Source organism: Oncorhynchus keta, chromosome 36, assembly GCF_023373465.1.
Source record: "Oncorhynchus keta strain PuntledgeMale-10-30-2019 chromosome 36, Oket_V2, whole genome shotgun sequence".
Classification (NCBI taxonomy): Eukaryota; Metazoa; Chordata; class Actinopteri; order Salmoniformes; family Salmonidae; genus Oncorhynchus; species Oncorhynchus keta.
Window position 1 is genome coordinate 19,716,306 of NC_068456.1, and position 20,079 is coordinate 19,736,384.

Here is a 20,079-nt window from a genome sequence, read left to right on the forward strand (position 1 = left end):
AAAAGACAGGAAATAATTAAATGAATAGATATTGAACAGAATGGCCATAATGATGGTCATTATGGCCAAACAGTTATATTTTTGTTTCATCAGACCAGAGGACATTTCTCCAAAAATGTCTCTCTTTTTTATGGCGGTTTTGGAGCAGTGGCTTCTTCCTTGCTGAGCGGCATTTCAGGTGATGTCGATATAGGACGTGTTTTTACTGTGGATATCGATACTTTTGTACCTGTTTCCTCCAGCATCTTCACAGGGTCCTTTGCTGTTGCTTTGGGATTGATTTGCACTTCTCGCACCAAAGTACGGTCATCTCTAGGAGACAGAACGCGTCTCCTTCCTGAGCGGTAGGGCGGCTGCGTGGTACCATGGCGTATTGTTTGTACAGATGATCGTGGTACCTTCAGGCATTTGGAAATTACTACCAAGGATGACCCAGACTTGTGGAGGTCTACAATTTTTTTCAGAGGTCTTGGCTGATTTCTTTTGATTTTCCCATGATGTCAAGCAAAGAGGCACTGAGTTTTAAAACCTCTTAGGGAGGCTGCGAATTTTCGCAGCTTTTTGTTAAAAATCGCGCAACATTTCAGCGCCCTGCTATTCATGCCAGGAATATAGTATATGCATATGATTAGTATGTGTGGATAGAAAACACTCAGATGTTTCTAAAACTGGTTAAATCACGGCTGTGACTATAACAGAACGTGCGTTTCATCGAAAAGTGCAGGAAAATCTGATCACTGAAAATGGGAAAATATATCCATGCGCTACTTCAACCAATTGTTAAAACTGACCCACATTAAATGGGGCTGAGGTTGCAATACCTACAGCTTCCACACGATGTCAACAGTCTTGTCATTTGTCTCTGATTTTTTTTCTTGGTCAATCCGAAACAAGGGAGCCGATTTCTTCCGGTCTCCGATAGGATGTTTTGGTTGAGAAATATCCGGACATGATTTCAAGACGTGGAGCTAAAGAATATACATCACCCCGTGATCATTTTGATATATTATTAACGTTTACTAATACCTAAAGTTGCATTACAAAAGTATTTCGAAGTGTTTTGTGAAAGTTTATCGTCAACTTTTTTCATTTTAAAAAATGACGTTGCGTTATCAAACTCAGTTTTTTTCTTGATTACACAGTCTTCATAGATCGATATCTAGGCTATATATGGACCGATTTAATCGAAAAAAATACCCAAATAAATGTTTATGGGACATCTAGGAGTGCCAATAAAGAAGCTCGTCAAAGGTAATGAATGTTTTATATTTTATTTCTGCGTTTTGGGTAGCGCCGGCTAACGCAAAATCTGTGTGTTAGGTGACGTTGCAGTATTTTGGGGGTACTTGTTATCAGATAATAGCTTCTCATGCTTTCGCCGAAAAGCATTTTACAAATCTGACTTGGTGGATAGATTCACAACGAGTGTAGCTTTAATTCACTACCTTGAATGTGTATTTTAATGAAAGTTTGAGTTTTATCAAAAACTATACGTGGCGCACTTGAAATTTCCGCTGATTTGATCCCCACAGCGGGAGCACTTCCCCAACAAGTTTTAAGGTAGGCTTTGAAATACATTCACAGGTACAACTCCAATTGACTCAAATGATGTCAATTAGCCTATCAGAAGCTTCAAAAGCCATGACACCATTTTCTGGAATGTTCCAAGTTGTTTAAAGGCACAGTCAACTTAGTGTATGTAAACTTCTGACCCACTGGAATTGTGATACAGTGAATTTTAAGTGAAATAACCTGTCTGTAAACAATTGTTGGGAAAATTACTTGTGTCTTGCACAAAGTAGAAGTCCTAACCGACTTGCCAAAAATATAGTTTGTTAACAAGAAATTTGTGGAGTGGTTGAAAAACAAGTTTTAGTGAATCCAACCTAACTAAATCCGTCTGTGCACGTGCCCCATCGTGCGCTATCGTGCATAACATTTTTTAAATCCCCTTACATCAAACGCGATCACGACACGCAGGTTAAAATATCAAAACAAACTCTGAACCAAAGACATTAATTTGGGGACAGGTCGAATAGCATGTATAGCAATTTAGCTAGTTAGCTTGCACTTGCTAGCTAATTTGTCCAATTTAGCTAGCTTGCTGTTGCTAGCTAATTTGTCCTGGGTTATAAACATTGAGTTGTTATTTTACCTGAAATGCACAAGGTGCTCTACTCTGACAATTAATGCACACATAAAATGGCCAACCGGATCGTTTCTAGTCATCTCTCCTCCTTCCAGGCTTTTTCATCGTTTAACTTATATGGCAATTGGCATCTAAACTCATAGTTTTACCATGACAACCGTCAACAGTTCGTCTTTCAATCACCCACGTGGGTATAACCAATGAGGAGATAGCACGTGGGTACCTGCTTCTATAAACCAATGAGGAGATGGGAGAGGCAGGACCTGCAGCGCGATCTGCATTATAAATAGAACTGACTTCTATTTTAGCCCTTGGCAACGCAGACGCTCATTGGCGTGCGCGAGCAGTGCGGGTGCAATAATTGAATAACATGGATTACTAAATGTATTTTGTGACGCACGCGACCTGTCCGGTCTGGTCAGCATGTAAGTGTATGTAAACTTCCAACTTCAACTGTGTGTATATGTTTACATTATTATTTTATTGATTTTCTAAGTTTTCTAAGTCAGACGATATCCATCTCGAGTTTTCTAGGACCGTGTAGTAGTGTGTCCCCCATAACTACTACTGTACATTAATAAAATATCTCTTGCTGGGATTAATGACTAAAACCATAGCGAAACAGTGCAAAACGACTGTCAGCTCAACTTTAAAGCACTTCAAATCAAATGTAATTTTCACAAGTGTTTTTTTAGATTATAATTGTGTTTGTGCATTGTTTTTTATACCAGTCTTAGGAAGAGTAATCAATCCCAAATGTGTGTCCCCTGTAATGAAAGAGTTGAATAGCCCTGCGCTAAGTTAAATAGGCTTTTCACTATACTAATGGAGATGAGTAGGCTCAGGTCTGAGCTCGTTTCCACAGCAACAGCGGACTATAGGAGATAAGGCCAGGGTCCCAACCATTGTGAGTATTTCATGAAGGGCCTCATTACGGCTTGGGTGCCTTTGTAAGACTGTCACAGAATTAAACAGTGAGCTTTTGACAACTCATCCTGGTTCTCCTGAACCCTTGGGATCACTGAATGGCTTCATTCAATAGAGAGATCCTCTCATTACTATATAGCAATACCAACGACCTATGTTCCAATTACTAGTACTGGTTGTGCCATGTTACAGCACATCATTACAGAACAGTTCTCACACAGGCTCTACACAGACTCTTCTGTAGCACAGTTGGTAGAGCATGGCGCTTGTAACGCCAGGGTAGTGGGTTCGATTCCCGGGACCACCCATACGTAGAATGTATGCACACATGACTGTAAGTCGCTTTGGATGAAAGCGTCTGCTAAATGGCATATATTATTATTATTATTACATTAATAAGATAGGAGTAACACCAACACAGTTCACGTGCCGTAGAATAACCATTTATTTTATACCAAGCCTAGTATCCTAATGTGTATTTTTTTTTTACCAACAGTACTAACAAAACGTTCATTATAACATGCTGTCAGAGTAAGATGGATTTTTTTTGCCTGTTGAATGCTCCAAATGAGGCAGAATAACTCTTAGCTCAAGGTGGAGACCATAACCCTTTATTCCAAGAATATTCTAGGAATATAACAATAACCTCCCTGGCTTGATTTATAAAGGTCCAGTAAATCCATTATTATACTATCATTATTATCATTATTATACTTCCAGCATTAATAAGCTTACTGTGCTGTAATGTGCCAGATAACAAATAAATAAAGAAGTAAACGTGTTAAACTTTATAAATTGTTGTTTGAGTCTAGACTGTGTATTCATACAAAAAAAAGGATTCACAACAGATCCTAATTTGAGCTAATAAGAAACTTTAAACAGTTTGATTGACACCATATGGGAAAGCAAAACATGTTATTTCCACAATTATTGCCAATTAGACCATTTTGTTTTGCTAATTGCCAATAATGAAGGGAAACTGTGCTTGTCTATTTGTGTGAAACAAAGACAAATAAACATTTTCCCTGCTTTTGGCAGGTAGTTTAATAAGCTCTGAGAACAACAAATGTTGCTGCTGAAATGCATCTGTTCTGACACTAAATAGAAAGTATGCAGCAGAGTTGTGCCCTTTGCCTTTTGTTTAATCAGATTTCCTCTCAACCATGGGATGCAGTGATCCAGTTTCATTTGTAGGCATAATGACTTGTTGCACTTATTGACCAAAAGCAAAACACAGACAGCCTGAGTGATTCTGGCTGTGTTTACAGATTAGACAAACAATCTGGCAGGGTTTTGTTTTTATACTCAAACAAGGGATCCACAAGACACAGAGACATTTAGAATGTACAGTACATTCGCTGCATTTACATAGGCAGCCAAGCTCTGATCTTTTGCCCAATTAGATCTCATTAGTCAATAGACCAGTTAGTGGAAAAGGTCAGAATTGTGCAGCCATTGCATAGTGAATATGGACACAATTGAGGATTCCGTACCATTATATTCAATGTCAAGATGCTTCATATATAATTTTATAGCTTCACTCACCAACCTTTGGGAATTCATCTCAGTGCATTATTCCATAAGGAGGTCAAATACATACAGAAATGTGAGTTACCATCCAACTCTGAACAACAATAAATATTTGCTTTCCTGAGACCTTATATCCTCAAATGCTCAAATCCGCCGAACAGTAATTCTCTTTTTAAATCATGGAGTTCTATATTATGTACTTCTTAGTGTTGACTAGGTGTAAAGCCAAGCCTCAGAGCCCTCACTTATGTCACTAGATCTAACTGTGAAACTCAGTTACATTAACATTATAGCATATAATCATTCTCTGATGTTGATTCTCCTGATTAAGCATTTTATGCCAAAACCTTATTTCTCTACAAAGCTTAATTTAGAATAATTTCCTCAAGTGGATGGAAAAATGTAAAACACAACTGAATTCTCGACAAGATGTGTTGCTGAGATGTGACCGGTAGGTCACAAGTTCTTGTTGTTGCCATAGTGTGATAATGTGTGAAACTAATCAAACTGACAGTATAAAGGACAAACCACATAATGATGTTTGAGTCCTAGTTGAAGTTCTATAGACAAACAGCTGTCAATCCCACACAGATCTTTTGTCCCCCAAAAAGTCCATGAACCTCATAACCTTTTAACTTGATGACGTCAAATTCCTGGTGTGACTAAGGTCGACGTTGTTTACCATACTGTTGCTATTGTTGGCGCTGAACTGAGGCTAAACTAGGAGGACCGTTTGCCCCAATCATAACCTTTACCCAGCTGGCGCACTAACATAGCCCCCTTCACTTTGTTATTTACATTATAGAATGTGACAGTTTTCATAAGAAAAGTACAAAGAACTGTCTGCTCGTTCTAACGTCAATGTTATCCTTGGGGACCAGACCAAGGCTTTTGCTGCCAGGCTTTCATACGCACCAAACAGTATGTATTGTATGTGCCTAAATGGATTACTCAGATGCACAAATGGGTTTGTTGATTTCTTCTATGGTAAGGACTGTTTCACTGCAATTTATGTTTTTCCTTCTGGAACACTCGAGCATTGTGAAATCACTTCTATTGTCTGGTGAGTAGCATTGTGCTGTGTAGGTCAAACTATGAGAACCTATGTGATAATCTACCTGCCTGTTCCAAGACCCTATTGCCTACATCTGGGTGGGAGATAGTTTGGCTCAAACTCTCAGACACAGGATATGATCCAATGACACAATGTTCATTGTTTGTACATTGCTGAATAAGTCTGTAGAGAGTCACTAACTCCAGCAGCTGTTTGCTATATTTCTTGTGTCTCTATCGATAGCGGCGGGCTATCTGTTTGAATGCAAGTGTGTTTGAATGGCATATGGCCCGTTAATTTCAGAGTGAGTAAGAGGCAGACCACTTCAATCGTGTAGGTAAATATTACTCTTGTGTTCAGGTGTCTCTGCAATATTCACAGAGACCAAGCTGGAAATGAGGGACATTAAAATCAAATTATGACTCTTGCAAGGTTAGAAGATCGATCGGCAGCTTTCGGGCTGTGCTGGGTGCTGTTATTGATGAGCACACTGTTGTTAGGTAAAATGGTGAAAGCTTTGCAGTTATATGTAAGGATGATATGGGGCTATCAATCTTAGTTGCAGTATAGCAAAGGGGATCATTTGGAAGCTAATGACAGCAATTTACAGAAGAGGACAAGCGTAGAGATGGTAACCATGACAGATGTCATGCGTGAATAGTCATGTGATATGTGATAGAACCATTACGACGGAGCACTCACATTATGAGTGCACATACAGAATATTGTCAAGAGCCTAAGTAATGGGGAATGAGTAACCATGGTGAACCATTTGAGCATATGCACTTGAGTTCGGACTCACTACTCTTATGTTGTTAAAATAATATTTTGTGAAACACAGAAAATATTAATGTCCCACCCTTCTTCTCTCTGTATACAGGCTGTGGAAACCAACCTGGCATCAAAGGACAGCCACTGGGTTTATGCCAACGAGGTGAGACCAAAACCAATACAGCATATTTATACATGAAAATCAATAATGCTCTCACTCTGTTCTCCTCCATATTTAGACTCATAAACAGTATTAAAGCTCTCACAACATGCCACTTCTCTTCTGTCTTTCTGAGGACATTTATACAATATTGACAATCACTCTTGTTTATTGCGTATTCACAGCACTTTGGAAGCCAAAGTCGGTTTTTACATGTTATTTGTTGATATGAGATTGGCCTAAATGGTCTTCCAAATGGACTTTAACATCACTAAATGCCAAGCACTTTGTGACTACTAAACACTGTGCTCTCTATCCTGCCTGAGAGCAGCTGGGTACATTGATTCAGGCTGATTTGCCGAGAAGGACCATAATCCATCTGATGTCCCAATGCTAATGGGAAAAAACATGTTCCTACCATACCTGGATGTCTTTTATTAGCATGTATGTACTTACAGAGTACACTGTAAAATTGACCTAACCACGAAAGCACAGTAAACTCACCCACACATACACATGAGCACACACATGCACACACACACACACACACGTGTTCTTGCGTGCGGACGCACGCATGAATGCGTTACAAATAAAGTAAAACAGGAGGTTAGTAAGCACCTTAATTGGAGAGGAGGGGCTCGTTGTAATGGCTGGAGCAGAATGAGTAGAATATCATCAAATTCCTCAAACACATGGTTTCTAGGTGTTTGACCCATTCCATTCGCTCCATTCCGGCCATTATTATGAGCCATCCTCCTCTCAGCAGCCTCCTTTGTTATAAACATTGACAAGGTGCACAAACGGGCTGATCTTCATCATTATACGAATGACAAGTCCTTATCTTGCAACTCGACTCCAACATCCTAATCATGATGCATGTATTGATCTTACATTCATCTTGTGAATTTGATTTATTAATGTACCTCATAGTATCTTCCTATTTAGGCTGCCGTAACTCCTGTTAGACGCAGTGGTAAAAAATTTAAAGTTAATCTGTTATTTATTTTGTGGCAGGCAAACACATTCCTTTTTGCTTTAAGACAATTATGATAGTGTCACCACCAAGACATTAGATTTAATAGCATCAGACAGCAGAATGTATGAGCTAATTGCATGTTAATTTCTCCATCACTTCCTTAATGATTGACACGATGTGGCATATTGTTGAGTTATCACTCCTCACTATATTAATGAATAGGACGGGCTGTACCTGAGTACTTTGAAATGACACCCCCTCTTTCTTTCTCGATGAAAGTCAAGCGTACACTACCGTTCAAAAGTTTGGGGTCACTCAGAAATACAGTGTAGACATTGTTAATGTTGTAAATGACTATTGTAGCTGGAAACGGCCGATTTGTTATGGAATATATACATAGGCGTACAGAGGCCCATTATCAGCAACCATCACTGTTCCAATGGCATGTTGTGTTAGCTAATCCAAGTTGATCATTTTAAAAGGCTAATTGATCATCAGAAAACCCTTTTGAAATTATGTTAGCACAGCTGAAAACTGTTGTTCTGATTAAAGAAGCAATAAAACTGTCCACCTTTGAAAAAACAAGTTTTAATGACTCCAATCTAAGTGTATGTTAACTTCCGACTTCAACTGTAGATATTCTGTTAAAAATCAGCCGTTTCCAGTTACGTTTCCAGTTACACCAGCCATTTACAACATTAACAATGCCTACACTGATCAATGTTATGCTATTTTAATGGACAAAACGGTAGTGTATCTGATGCCGCTGTGATCACCTTGAGGAGGGAACGACAAAGGCAAACTATTTTTCAATCGGCCTTGTTCGATGCTGGCAATGTATTTTAACATGGAGTACACAACATATTCAACTTGGAAGAGAAAAAAGGAGGTGGTGTAATACTGTAATACTGACGTAAAACCTGTAAAAAAAATACAGTGATTGGCTATTTACCAAAAAAAATACCAGATGATTTGATTGGCCTTCTAATTAGAAGAGTGGGAGCTGAAATGGTGCACTTACTAAGCCTACTTATAGTTCACTCTCAATCACTATATATAGTGCATTCTGAAAGTATTCACTTAATAAGCCTACTTATAGTTCACTCTCAATCACTATATATAGTGCATTCTGAAAGTATTCACTTAATAAGCCTACTGATAGTTCACTCTCAATCACTATATACAGTGCATTTCCAAAAGTATTCACTTAATAAGCCTACTTATAGTTTACTCTCAATCACTATATACAGTGCATTTCCAAAAGTATTCACTTAATAAGCCTACTTATAGTTCAATCTCTATCACTATATATAGTGCATTCCGAAAGTATTCACTTACTAAGCCTACTTATAGTTCACTCTCAATCACTATATACAGTGCATTTCCAAAAGTATTCACTTACTAAGCCTACTTATAGTTCACTCTCAATCACTATATATAGTGCATTCTGAAAGTATTCACTTAATAAGCCTACTTATAGTTCACTCTCAATCACTATATATAGTGCATTCCGAAAGTATTCACTTAATAAGCCTACTTATAGTTCAATCTCAATCACTATATATAGTGCATTCTGAAAGTATTCACTTAATAAGCCTACTTATAGTTCACTCTCAATCACTATATATAGTGCATTCCGAAAGTATTCACTTAATAAGCCTACTTATAGTTCAATCTCAATCACTATATATAGTGCATTCTGAAAGTATTCACTTAATAAGCCTACTTATAGTTCACTCTCAATCACTATATATAGTGCATTCCGAAAGTATTCACTTAATAAGCCTACTTATAGTTCACTCTCAATCACTATATATAGTGCATTCTGAAAGTATTCACTTAATAAGCCTACTTATAGTTCACTCTCAATCACTATATATAGTGCATTCTGAAAGTATTCACTTAATAAGCCCACTTATAGTTCACTCTCAATCACTATATATAGTGCATTCTGAAAGTATTCACTTAATAAGCCTACTTATAGTTCACTCTCAATCACTATATATAGTGCATTCCGAAAGTATTCACTTTATAAGCCTACTTATAGTTCACTCTCAATCACTATATATAGTGCATTCCGAAAGTATTCACTTAATAAGCCCACTTATAGTTCACTCTCAATCACTATATATAGTGCATTCTGAAAGTATTCACTTAATAAGCCTACTTATAGTTTACTCTCAATCACTATATATAGTGCATTCTGAAAGTATTCACTTAATAAGCCTACTTATAGTTTACTCTCAATCACTATGTACAGTGCATTCCGAAAGTATTCAGACCCCTTCAACTTTTCCACATTTTGTTACGTTACAGCCTTATTCTAAATTGGATTAAATATTTTTCCCCCTCATCAATCTATACACTATACCTAATAATGACGAAGCAAAAACTGTTTTTTTACAAATGTTTGCATATGTATTATAAATTTAAAAAACTGGAAGACTTGTTGCGAAGCCACATCGCGTTGTCTTGGCTGTGTGTTTGGGGTCGTTGTCCTGTTGGAAGGTGAACTTTCGCCCCAGTCGGAGGTCTGAGGACTCTGGAGCAGGTTTTCATCAAGGATCTCTCTGTACTTTGCGCTGTTCATCTTTCCCCTAATCCTGATTAAAATATATTCCCCATGCCCCAGTATGATTACTATGTGTTGTGACTGGGCGGGGGCAACCATTTTAGCCAGGCAATCTCCAGGCCCTGTGTTCTACGCTTCTGTGTTCCACTGGTCCCTGTGATGCATTTAAGCCAGACAGGCTGGCATCAGGAGAGGAGGGGTTGTCTCTGTCAGTTCTCTGCCCCCTGGGCCTCGGCGCTAACTAGGACATGGAGGCTGCAGCGAGGTCTCATCAGCCACCACAACCAGCTATGATAATCTATTGTCACTGCTAACAAAAGTCAGTTCAGAATGAGTTCATATGAAGAGTTAAAGGCCAATGCAGCCATTTTTATATCAACATCAAATAGTTTCTGGGTAACAATTAAGTACCTTACTGTAAGGGGCGGCAGGTAGCCTGGCGGGTAGGAGCATTGGGCCAGAATCCGAAAGATTGCTGGATCGAATCCCCAAGCTGACAAGGTAAATATCTGTCATTCTGCCACTGAGCAAGGCAGTTCACCCACTGTTCCCCAGGCGCCAGTGACATTGATGTCAGTTAAGGCAGCCCCCCGCACTGCTCTGTTCAGAGGGGTTGGGTTAAATGCAGAAGACACATTTCAGTTGAATGCATTTAGTTGTTCAGCTGACTAGGTATTGTATTTCCCTTTCCCAATTGGATTTAAATTAAAATGGGCTTTTTAGCAAAATACTATTTCTCAAGCAAGAATTTAGCTAGCACTGTCTGGGAGTATTCTGAGTGGGAAGGGGAAAACTGAAAACAAGATGTTATTGGCAGAGAGTTTTGGAACTCTTTGTTATTGGTCTAATCAATTTAACCACATGTCGATGTCACCATGGAAAGCCGAAACCCATACAAACCTGCTGATTAGAAGGTCCTGTGTAGATTGTATTTTCAACCAGCAACTATCAGGAAATAACACTTATACCTTTACAGTGTTAGTTTCATCAGCTGTTGTACAATATGATATAAAACACAGGAAAAACTGAATTTGGACTGCACTGGGTCTTTAACTGGTGAGAAAGGCACTGATAGGAGAGCTGAAGTAGAGAATGGATGTAGAGGAGAGAGGGAGAGAAAGAAGAACATTTACTGAAAAGTTGTGAGAATTATAATGGTGCAGAGTAAAAGAGATGGTTTGTCATGTTATACTTCAGCAATTGTTGATACCAAATTTGGTCAATCTTCCACTTTCTTCACCACAAGACAGGATCAGTTACAAATCATTGATTGATGTTTGTGGGAGGAAGTAACAAGGCATCCTTGTCTCTAAATCATCAGCCAAACCAGGGTGTGATGTTGGCACAGGGGAGGGTGGTTGACACTCTCTGGTGGTACTTTCTGGATGGATGGATGACGCAGTCAAACAGGATTTGTTTTTTCACAAAAAAAGAGAGTAGGTGACACCTGAGTCTGTGTGTGATGGATTAGAGTCACGCGGCGTGACAGCCAGAGTCAAGGAGGACAGGGATGATATGACTGATTGTCCGTGGTAACTGCCCGACAAATGTTGGGATGGAAACGGATAATGTTGACACTATCTGTGAAACAACAGTGGGCATAGTAGAGGGAAATAAAACACATTCTACTATCCAAAGACAGTATTTTTTTATTAGGTATGTGTATTTTACATTAACATAGTTAGACAAAAAACTGTAATAAATCATTGAGTCGGAAATAGACAAGCACTTTAGTTAACCATAGTAATGTATGCTCCATCACATACTGTAATTTGCACTATATATGAGAGAGAGAGAGAGAGAGAGAGAGAGAGAGAGAGAGAGAGAGAGAGAGAGAGAGAGAGAGAGAGAGAGAGAGAGAGAGAGAGAGAGAGAGAGAGAGAGAGAGAGAGAGAGAGAGAGAGAGGAGAGAGAGACTAGGGTTGAGGGATCATCCCAGAGATCCCCTCCCAGTCCTTCCCTTAGTCTCTGAGCTGCTCAGCATACATGTCTAAAGTTGAAGAACAAAAAGCACCTTAACTCCTAATTAAATCTCCATGGTGATTACCAGGATTTCTTTATTTATATATCTTGAAAGATTAATAACATGATTGAGCGGCTTATTGAGGATAATTTAGCTGTCAGCCAGGCTTGATTTGATTAATGTATTTAGATGATGTGTGTCATTGAAACTACCCTCTGTTGAATTTTGGGTTTCCTGTCTTGACTAGGTCAATTTACCCAGGTCATTTCTAGGTCATCTGAATTTTGCTATTGTTTTCCCCTCAAAGTGTATGTTCACACTGAATGCATAAACAGCTGATCTCTCTCACATTCATCCATTCTGCTATGTATTAGCTCTATAATAACGGTTTTGACCTGTACTGAAATTGTATTACAGAGTAACACGATAGTGGATGTTAGTCACATTGTGTTAGAGTGGTGCCATACGGATCAACAAACTCTAAGGGTAACCCACCAATGTTCTTTCCTTGCATACCCAAACTTCCTCCCACCCCGTTAAAATACTAAGACCTTGCCATTTGAAGCATAAAGCGGCGATCAGCAGTGGAAACAATAGCAAAGCGTTTCCCTGCACTTGTTTGGGTAAAAAGCTGAGGGATGGGGCTGGAAAGATGTAACAGTTCATCAGTTCATAGACAGAGCTATTGATGCAAGGACTGACCATCCGTGATATAAAAATTAGAGTTGTAACCATGTTGAGAGGCTAGATAGTGTGTGTTTACATTGACTTTATTTACAAACCTTAGAGGAAAACAAGCAGTTTTACAACAGTTGAACTAAGCTCATGAGGCATATATAATAATCGCTTGTTTGTAAACAATCAATATTTTGGTTCTAATGGGGTACAACACTTGGACTAAGCTCATGACGCATTTATAATTTATATTCTTCATTAATTAATGGGTACATATCATTCATTTATAAGTCCATAAATTGACAACTGAGTGCCCCTTTAAGGGCCCATGCATTTATGTAAAACCCCTAATCTATGGTCATTGTTGTCTTGTTAGTAAAATGGCTTCATCAAGGTCACTGCAGTGTGATGTGATGTCACAGACGTAACCTGTGGTGGTGGTGGAACAGGAAGGACGGAAGGACGGCCCTGAACGGGAAGTCACACCTCCATGGATCCTGCGGCATATTCCACCCGATTAATGCAACACAGCACCTCATGAATAGCCATTGTTTACAGTTGACTGGCTGTCAAGAGGAAACTTAAACACTTAACACCTACAAAATTCTGTTTGTATGACTCATAGTGTAGTGTGTTTGTGCTGTATAAAAATACATGTACATCTTTCTAAAAGCAGTAAAGTACACACCCAGTAAATTATTGATGAGGTTGTATGCTTGTTGCATAACAGTTATGCATTTCTCGAAGGAATGAATGAGCTTGGATGGTGAGATAGAGAGAACAAAAGGCCAAGGAGAGCGAGATAAATCGACACAATGTTAAAAATAAAAAAAGGGAGAAAGCGAGACAGAGAGACAGCTAACGGGAAACAGAGGCTTGGAGATGTCTGAGAGAGAAAATTTGGACTTGGCCAGATCGAGAGAGAGAGGCGGAGAAGCACAAATACGTTTGAACTGTCAGTTGCCTCATTACTGTGGTGTTTGACCCCAATGCTGGTTGATTGGCAAATCATTGACTGCTGTCCAGCTCTGGCTCTCATTACTATTGATCTGACCCTTCATAGGTCATCCCCTGTCTGGCCCTGTACTCATTCCTCTCACCCATAACTGTATCACCCCTGTCTGCATACATGACTTATGAGTTTCCTTCATACCCACAGCTGTTTGGTGTATGCTCTATGATTCTAAGAAATTGAAGGAGTGTTGATGTTTATTTGTCAATTGATCAAAGCAGTGGTTCCCACACTTTTTAGAAGTCTCATACCCCTTAAAACATTCAACCTCCAGATGTGTACCCCCTCTAGCACCAGGGTCAATGCACTCTCAAATGTTGTTTTTTGCCATCATTGTAAGCCTGCCACACACACACAATATATTTATTAAACATAAGAATGAGTGTGAGTTTGTCACAACCCGGCTCGTGGGAAGTGATAAAGAGGTCTTATAGGACGACGGCACAAATAATCATATAATAATAATCAATCATTTTGCTTTTTATTTAGTCATCTTCGATATGAAACTTGATTTGTTATTCGAAAATTGTGAATAACTCACCACAGGTTAATGAGAAGGGTGTGCTTGAAAGGATGCACATAACTCTGCAATGTTGGGTTGTATTGGAGAGACTCTCAGTCTTAAATAATTTCCACACACAGTCTGTGCCTCATGCTAGTGAGGGCTGAGAATCCACTCTCACATAGGTACATGTTTGCAAAGAGCGATTTGCCAAGGCAGGATACTCTGAGCGCGGCCCAATCCAGAAATCTGGCAGTGGCTTCTGATTAAATTCCATTTTCGCAGAACCACTTGTTGCAATTTCAATGAGGCTCTCTTGTTCAGATATCAGTAAGTGGCCTGGAGGCAGGGCATGAAAGGGATAAAGAATCCAGTTGGTTGTGTCATCCGTTTCGGGAAAGTACCTGCGTAATTGTGCACCCAACTCACTCAGGTGCTACGCTATATCACATTTGACATTGTTCGTAAGCTTTAGTTTAGCTTTTGACTCGGAAGTCATCTTAATTCTCGCTCCAAAAACCCCTGTGGCTTATTTTTCAAGAGTGAAGGTTTCATCGAGTTGTGAGGTAGTACTTTTGCACATATAACACACTGTGGATGAGGAAAGGCACTACTCCCAATATAAGTGAAGCCCAAATCAATGTAGTTCTCATCATATTTGCGCCTCTTTGATGGTCCAACGTCCCTGTCTGTTGTTCGGTGCTTTCCCGGGTAAGGGGGCAGTAGCTCTTCAGCTGCATCAGATTCACAGCTGTCAGTGTCCATGCTAGCTGGGCTAACAACAAATGTAGAATCACTGTACTACCAGTAGAGCTGGAATGTGTCTCTATGGACGTGGGCCTTACTTTTTTTAAAACCAATTTTCAAGCAAACGGAATGAGCAGCAGCTACGTTTGGCTACATGCGGACCGTTAGTGGAATTCCGGCGAGAGAGTAAAGATTAATGTGGTTGGATGTTAAGTATTTGACTAGGGTACCTGTATTTGACATTGTGTTGTTATTTCGCTGAACACTAGATCATGTTTTAATGAATAGCCCCGTTGGAAAATATAAATGGACTGTCTGAAAATGTGAATCACATTTTTATTTGGCACCCCCCTGAACGCATTGTGCGTACCCCAGTTTGGGAATACCTGGATCAGAGGAACAGAGAGATATCAGACAGTGATGATCCCAATCCATATTCAGCTGAAAACTAATTGAAAACCTGACTTTGGAAAGAGTGTTTATTGCTTGCATTTATTGATTGGTCTATTGATTAATCCTACTAATACTCAACTGTTACACGAACTGGTAACAAAATTCACTTTGTACCTAGTCCTATAATGAAAGTGTGAATAGACCATTTTAGACCACTTTCTACAGAGTGTGAACGTTTTAGTAAATTATTAGATTTCTTTTCATGGTTTTGACCATGAACCCTCCCACCCCTTCCTCTCTTCTTTGCCGCAGGAGGTGAGTGACACAGAAATCATGGAGTTGGTCCACAGTTCGTTGGGCCGGATGACCGTTATACGTCAGATCTTCCCTCTGTGGAGAGACACCAACATCCGCTGCATGAGGAACAACCACCGCATCTCCTCCCTGCTCTGTGACCCCCAGGAGGGCTACCTGCAGTCCCTGGAGGTCAGTGTGACTGAGATTACTTTATTAATGACCGTCAGCCACACCATATATCCACACCATCAGTGAACTCCACAGAGTACTTTGTCATTCACCCAATATCACCCCACGTACTGACGAAACATGACCATGACCAAAACAATACTGAAGGGCGACCAGAGTGAGTTGCCCGTCAGCGCCATGACAACATTGAACGCTGTCATCATTCTAACACGGTGTCATTTCCTTCAATGTTAAAACCCTCAGTCTGTCACCATCACCAGATTACACAGGGCTGCACAGCCACACAGATTTCCAACATTACAAATGTCTTAGAAATGTTCTCTGTATTCCATCTAGTGTGCAGTGACCGTGACTTACTATGCAGGCTCCATAGCTAGTGTAGAACACTGTTTAGGACAGATAGTAGCAAGGCTATAACAGTAGCCAGGCTATATACAGTAGCAAGGCTATAACAGTAGCCAGGCTATATACAGTAGCAAGGCTATAACAGTAGCCAGGCTATATACAGTAGCAAGGCTATAACAGTAGCCAGGCTATATACAGGCACCAGTTAGTCGGGCTGATTGAGTATGTGCATGCATGTATGTTTAAAGTGACTATGCATATGTGATACATAGAAAGTAGCAGTAGCGTAAAAGAGTGGTTGACAGGTGGTGGGTGGCAGGACATGCAGATAGTCCAGGTAGCCATTGTGTGGGGTCACCGGTTGGTCGGGCTAATTGAGGTAGTATGTACATGAATGTCTGGTTAAAGTGACTATGCATATATGATAAACAGAGAGTAGCAGCAGCCTAAAAGAGGGATTGGGGGGCAAGGGACACAATGCAAATAGCCCAGGTAGCCATTTGAAAACCTGTTCAGGACTCTTGTGGATTGGGGGTAAAAGCTGTTGAAAAGCCTTTTGGTCCTAGACTTGGCGCTCCGGTACCGCTTGCCATGCAGTAGTCGAGTGAACAGTCTGTGACTGGGGTGCCTGAGGAATGGTGGCATTCAGAAAATATTTCTCATGTTGTTGCTGTTCCCTGCCATTCATACATGCCATTGTTGGTGTCCCTCATATCGAAAGCATGCTGTGGACTCAGGCATCCATTGCACCTATTTGTATACCAACAGAAAATTCCAGGGAACGTGTTTGGGCTCGTCTTTGTCCAGTGTTCCTTCAATAAATCACAATCACAATTTCCTACAGACAAGTTAGAAAAGCTGGACCACAAATGGTCTGTGGCATTTCAACAGACATGTATTTTTCTATCATAAAAAAACTTGTGGTCTTTCATATCTCTTGTCTGTAACATAAAAGCTGTCGTTGCAGTGTCAGACCGGGTGTGTTCTGCTCCCCAGGTGAATAGCACCATGGGTCTGTCTCTCCCTTTCATTCTGTGGCCATGCTGGGAAAAGTGTATATTCCCTACTGAGAACTTAATTTCCCCAAAACCTCACAGGGGCAGTGGCAGGAGCTGCTTTTATGTTGGTCTTGTCAACCTTCACACGGTTCAACAAGTACTTTTGAGTATCTCGTTTTGGGAGTTTTTCCCTACAAAATCTCAAACTAGGATAATAGTTGCATGTCACTGCTGATTCTGCTCAACACCTTTCATAGAATATATTTTGATGTGTTGTTTCTCCCCAGGTCTCCAGCTTGTACCTGTATGACAGTGTGCTGATGTTGGCCAACGCCTTCTACAGTAAGCTGGAGGACAGGAAGTGGCATAGCATGGCCAGTCTGAACTGCATGAGGAAGTCCACCAAGCCTTGGAATGGAGGCTGGTCTATGCTGGACACCATCCAGAAGGTAGGGCACCACACGACATTGCAGACTAAGTCATATTACATAGAAATGGATTCCTTTCGTTCTCATGTGGCATTCTTCTCACATGAATCTAAGCTCTTTGAAAATAGATATACAAGCAGAATGATTCCATCTTTTGAGTTTATCCAAATTAACAAAATATTGGAACAAAATATACTTGATTACATTAATTTAGAGGCTGTGATTTAAAATTTCAAAAGTGAATAATTTATAAATTAACAAAAGTGTTTTCATGAAAATGTTTAAAAAAGTCAACCATAATAATAATGGTTCTCTTTTGAAGTCATGATGACTAATCACAATTTCACTCAACCACTCACTTCCAATTTAGTTATTTAGCAGGAGCTCTTATCCAGAGCGACTTACAGTAGTGGGGGCATTCATTGGTTTGTATTGGTCCCCCATGGGAATTGAACCCACCACCCTGGCATTGCAAGCACCATCAAATCAAATGTTATTTGTCACATGCACCTAATAGAACAGGTACTGTGAAAACTGTTAAGAAGCCTTTTGGACCTAGACTTGGCGCTCCGGTTCCGCTTGCTGTGCGGTAGCAGAGAGAACAGTCTATGACTAGGGTGGCTGGAGTCTTTCGCAATATTTAGGGACTTCCTCTGACACCGCCTGGTATAGAGGTCCTAGATGGCAGGAAGCTTGACCCCAGTGATGTACTGGGTCGTTCGTACTACCTCTGTAGTGCCTTGCGGTCGGAGGCCGAGCAGTTGCCATACCAAGTGGTGATGCAAACAATAGGAATGCTCTCGATGGTGCAGCTGTATAACCTTTTGAGGATCTGAGGACACATGCCAAATATTTTTAGTTTCCTGAGGGGGAATAGGCTTTGTCGTGCCCTCTTCACGACTGTCTTGGTGTGTTTGGACCATTCTAGTGTGTTGGTGATGTGGGCACCAAGGAACTTGAAGCTCTCAATCTGCTCCACTACAGCCCTGTTGATTAGAATGGGGGCGTGCTCAGCCCTCCTATTCATGTAGTCCTCGATCATCTTTATCACTGAGCCTTTTTCACTTACTTTGCACATCATCAAACGCACGTCATTTTGCAACCCAGTAGATGTCGTTATCAGCACATGTTCTTATCATTGACTTACAATCAGGTTCTTAATGCTATGTATGAGGATTGAGCTGGTAACCTTGGTCCAGCTAGTAGTAGCTATATTAAAGGCCGTTCAGTACGAGTGTATAAAGTATCCTGGCCAAACCACCTCATTTGAATGGTTCTTGATCCATTGGTACTAATGCATAGGTTGTGTTGTAGTGTACTTCACAGAAATGTTCAACAATCAACTTAGATGATTGCTGAACATGTTATAGACTTCTCAAAGCATATTAAAGCGTTGAACTTTCCTAGGTTCCTGCCTTCTAGGGAGGCATTGCTTGGAGTTTTAGGCTGGGTATCTGTAAAGCACTTTGTGACAATTGCTGATGCAAAAAGGGCTTTATAAAATACAGTACATTTGATTTTTTATTGTTTAATTAGAGACCACTTAAAATAGCCTTGTTATTATGTTGTTGCCATAGAGACGGATCACCGGGCTCACAGGAATGATGGACTTCCGTGCAGGAGGTTCCAATTCCCACGTCCAGTTTGAGATCCTGGGGACCAGCTACAGTGAGACGTTTGGTAAAGATGTCAAACGGGTGAGTCAATGTTGAACAACACAAATGGACATCCCGTTTCACTCGCAGTTTGTTTGTCATATTGATACGTTTTGTTTCGTTTCATGAAAGAAAATAGGCAATCAGTGCCCTCAGAAAGTTTCCACACTGCTTGACTTTTTACACATTTTGTTGTGTTTTATAGTCGGAAGTAAAAATGTATTCAATTAAGATTGTTGGCATAGACACAATACACCATAATGGCAAAGTGGAATTATGTTTTTCAAATGTTTTACAAATGAAAAGTTGAAGTGTCTTGAGTCAATAAGTATTCAAACCCTTTGTTATAGCAAGCCTAAATACGTTCAGGAGTAAAAATGGCTTAACAAGTCACATAATAAGTTGCATGGACTCACTCTGTGTGCAGTAATAGTGTTTAACATAATTTTTGAATGACTACCTCTTCTATGTACCCCACACATACAATTACCTGTAAGGTTCCTCAGTCGAGCAGTGAATTTCAAACACAGATTCACAGATTGGTATGAAAACTATGGAAAGACCTGAAAATGACTGTCAAGCAATGATCAACAACCAATTTGACAGAGCTTGAATAATTTAGAAAATAATAATGGGAAACATCCAGGTGAGACTTACCCAGAAAGACTCACAGCTGTAATCACTACCAAAGGTGCTTCTACAAAGTATTGACTCAGGGTTGTGAGTACTTATGTAA

General features: G+C 40.0%; 1 protein-coding gene across 1 annotated transcript in view; it reads left to right on the forward strand.

Moving 5' to 3' along the window:
• Positions 1–20,079, forward strand: part of LOC118369764 (glutamate receptor ionotropic, delta-1-like) — a 353,361-nt gene that overhangs the window by 289,974 nt on the left and 43,308 nt on the right. Inside the window, exons 5-8 of the mRNA XM_035754436.1 lie at positions 6,541–6,594; positions 15,744–15,917; positions 17,548–17,709; positions 19,266–19,385. Coding sequence (XP_035610329.1) covers positions 6,541–6,594; positions 15,744–15,917; positions 17,548–17,709; positions 19,266–19,385 — 510 coding nt within the window. The remainder of the gene's footprint in view (positions 1–6,540; positions 6,595–15,743; positions 15,918–17,547; positions 17,710–19,265; positions 19,386–20,079) is intronic.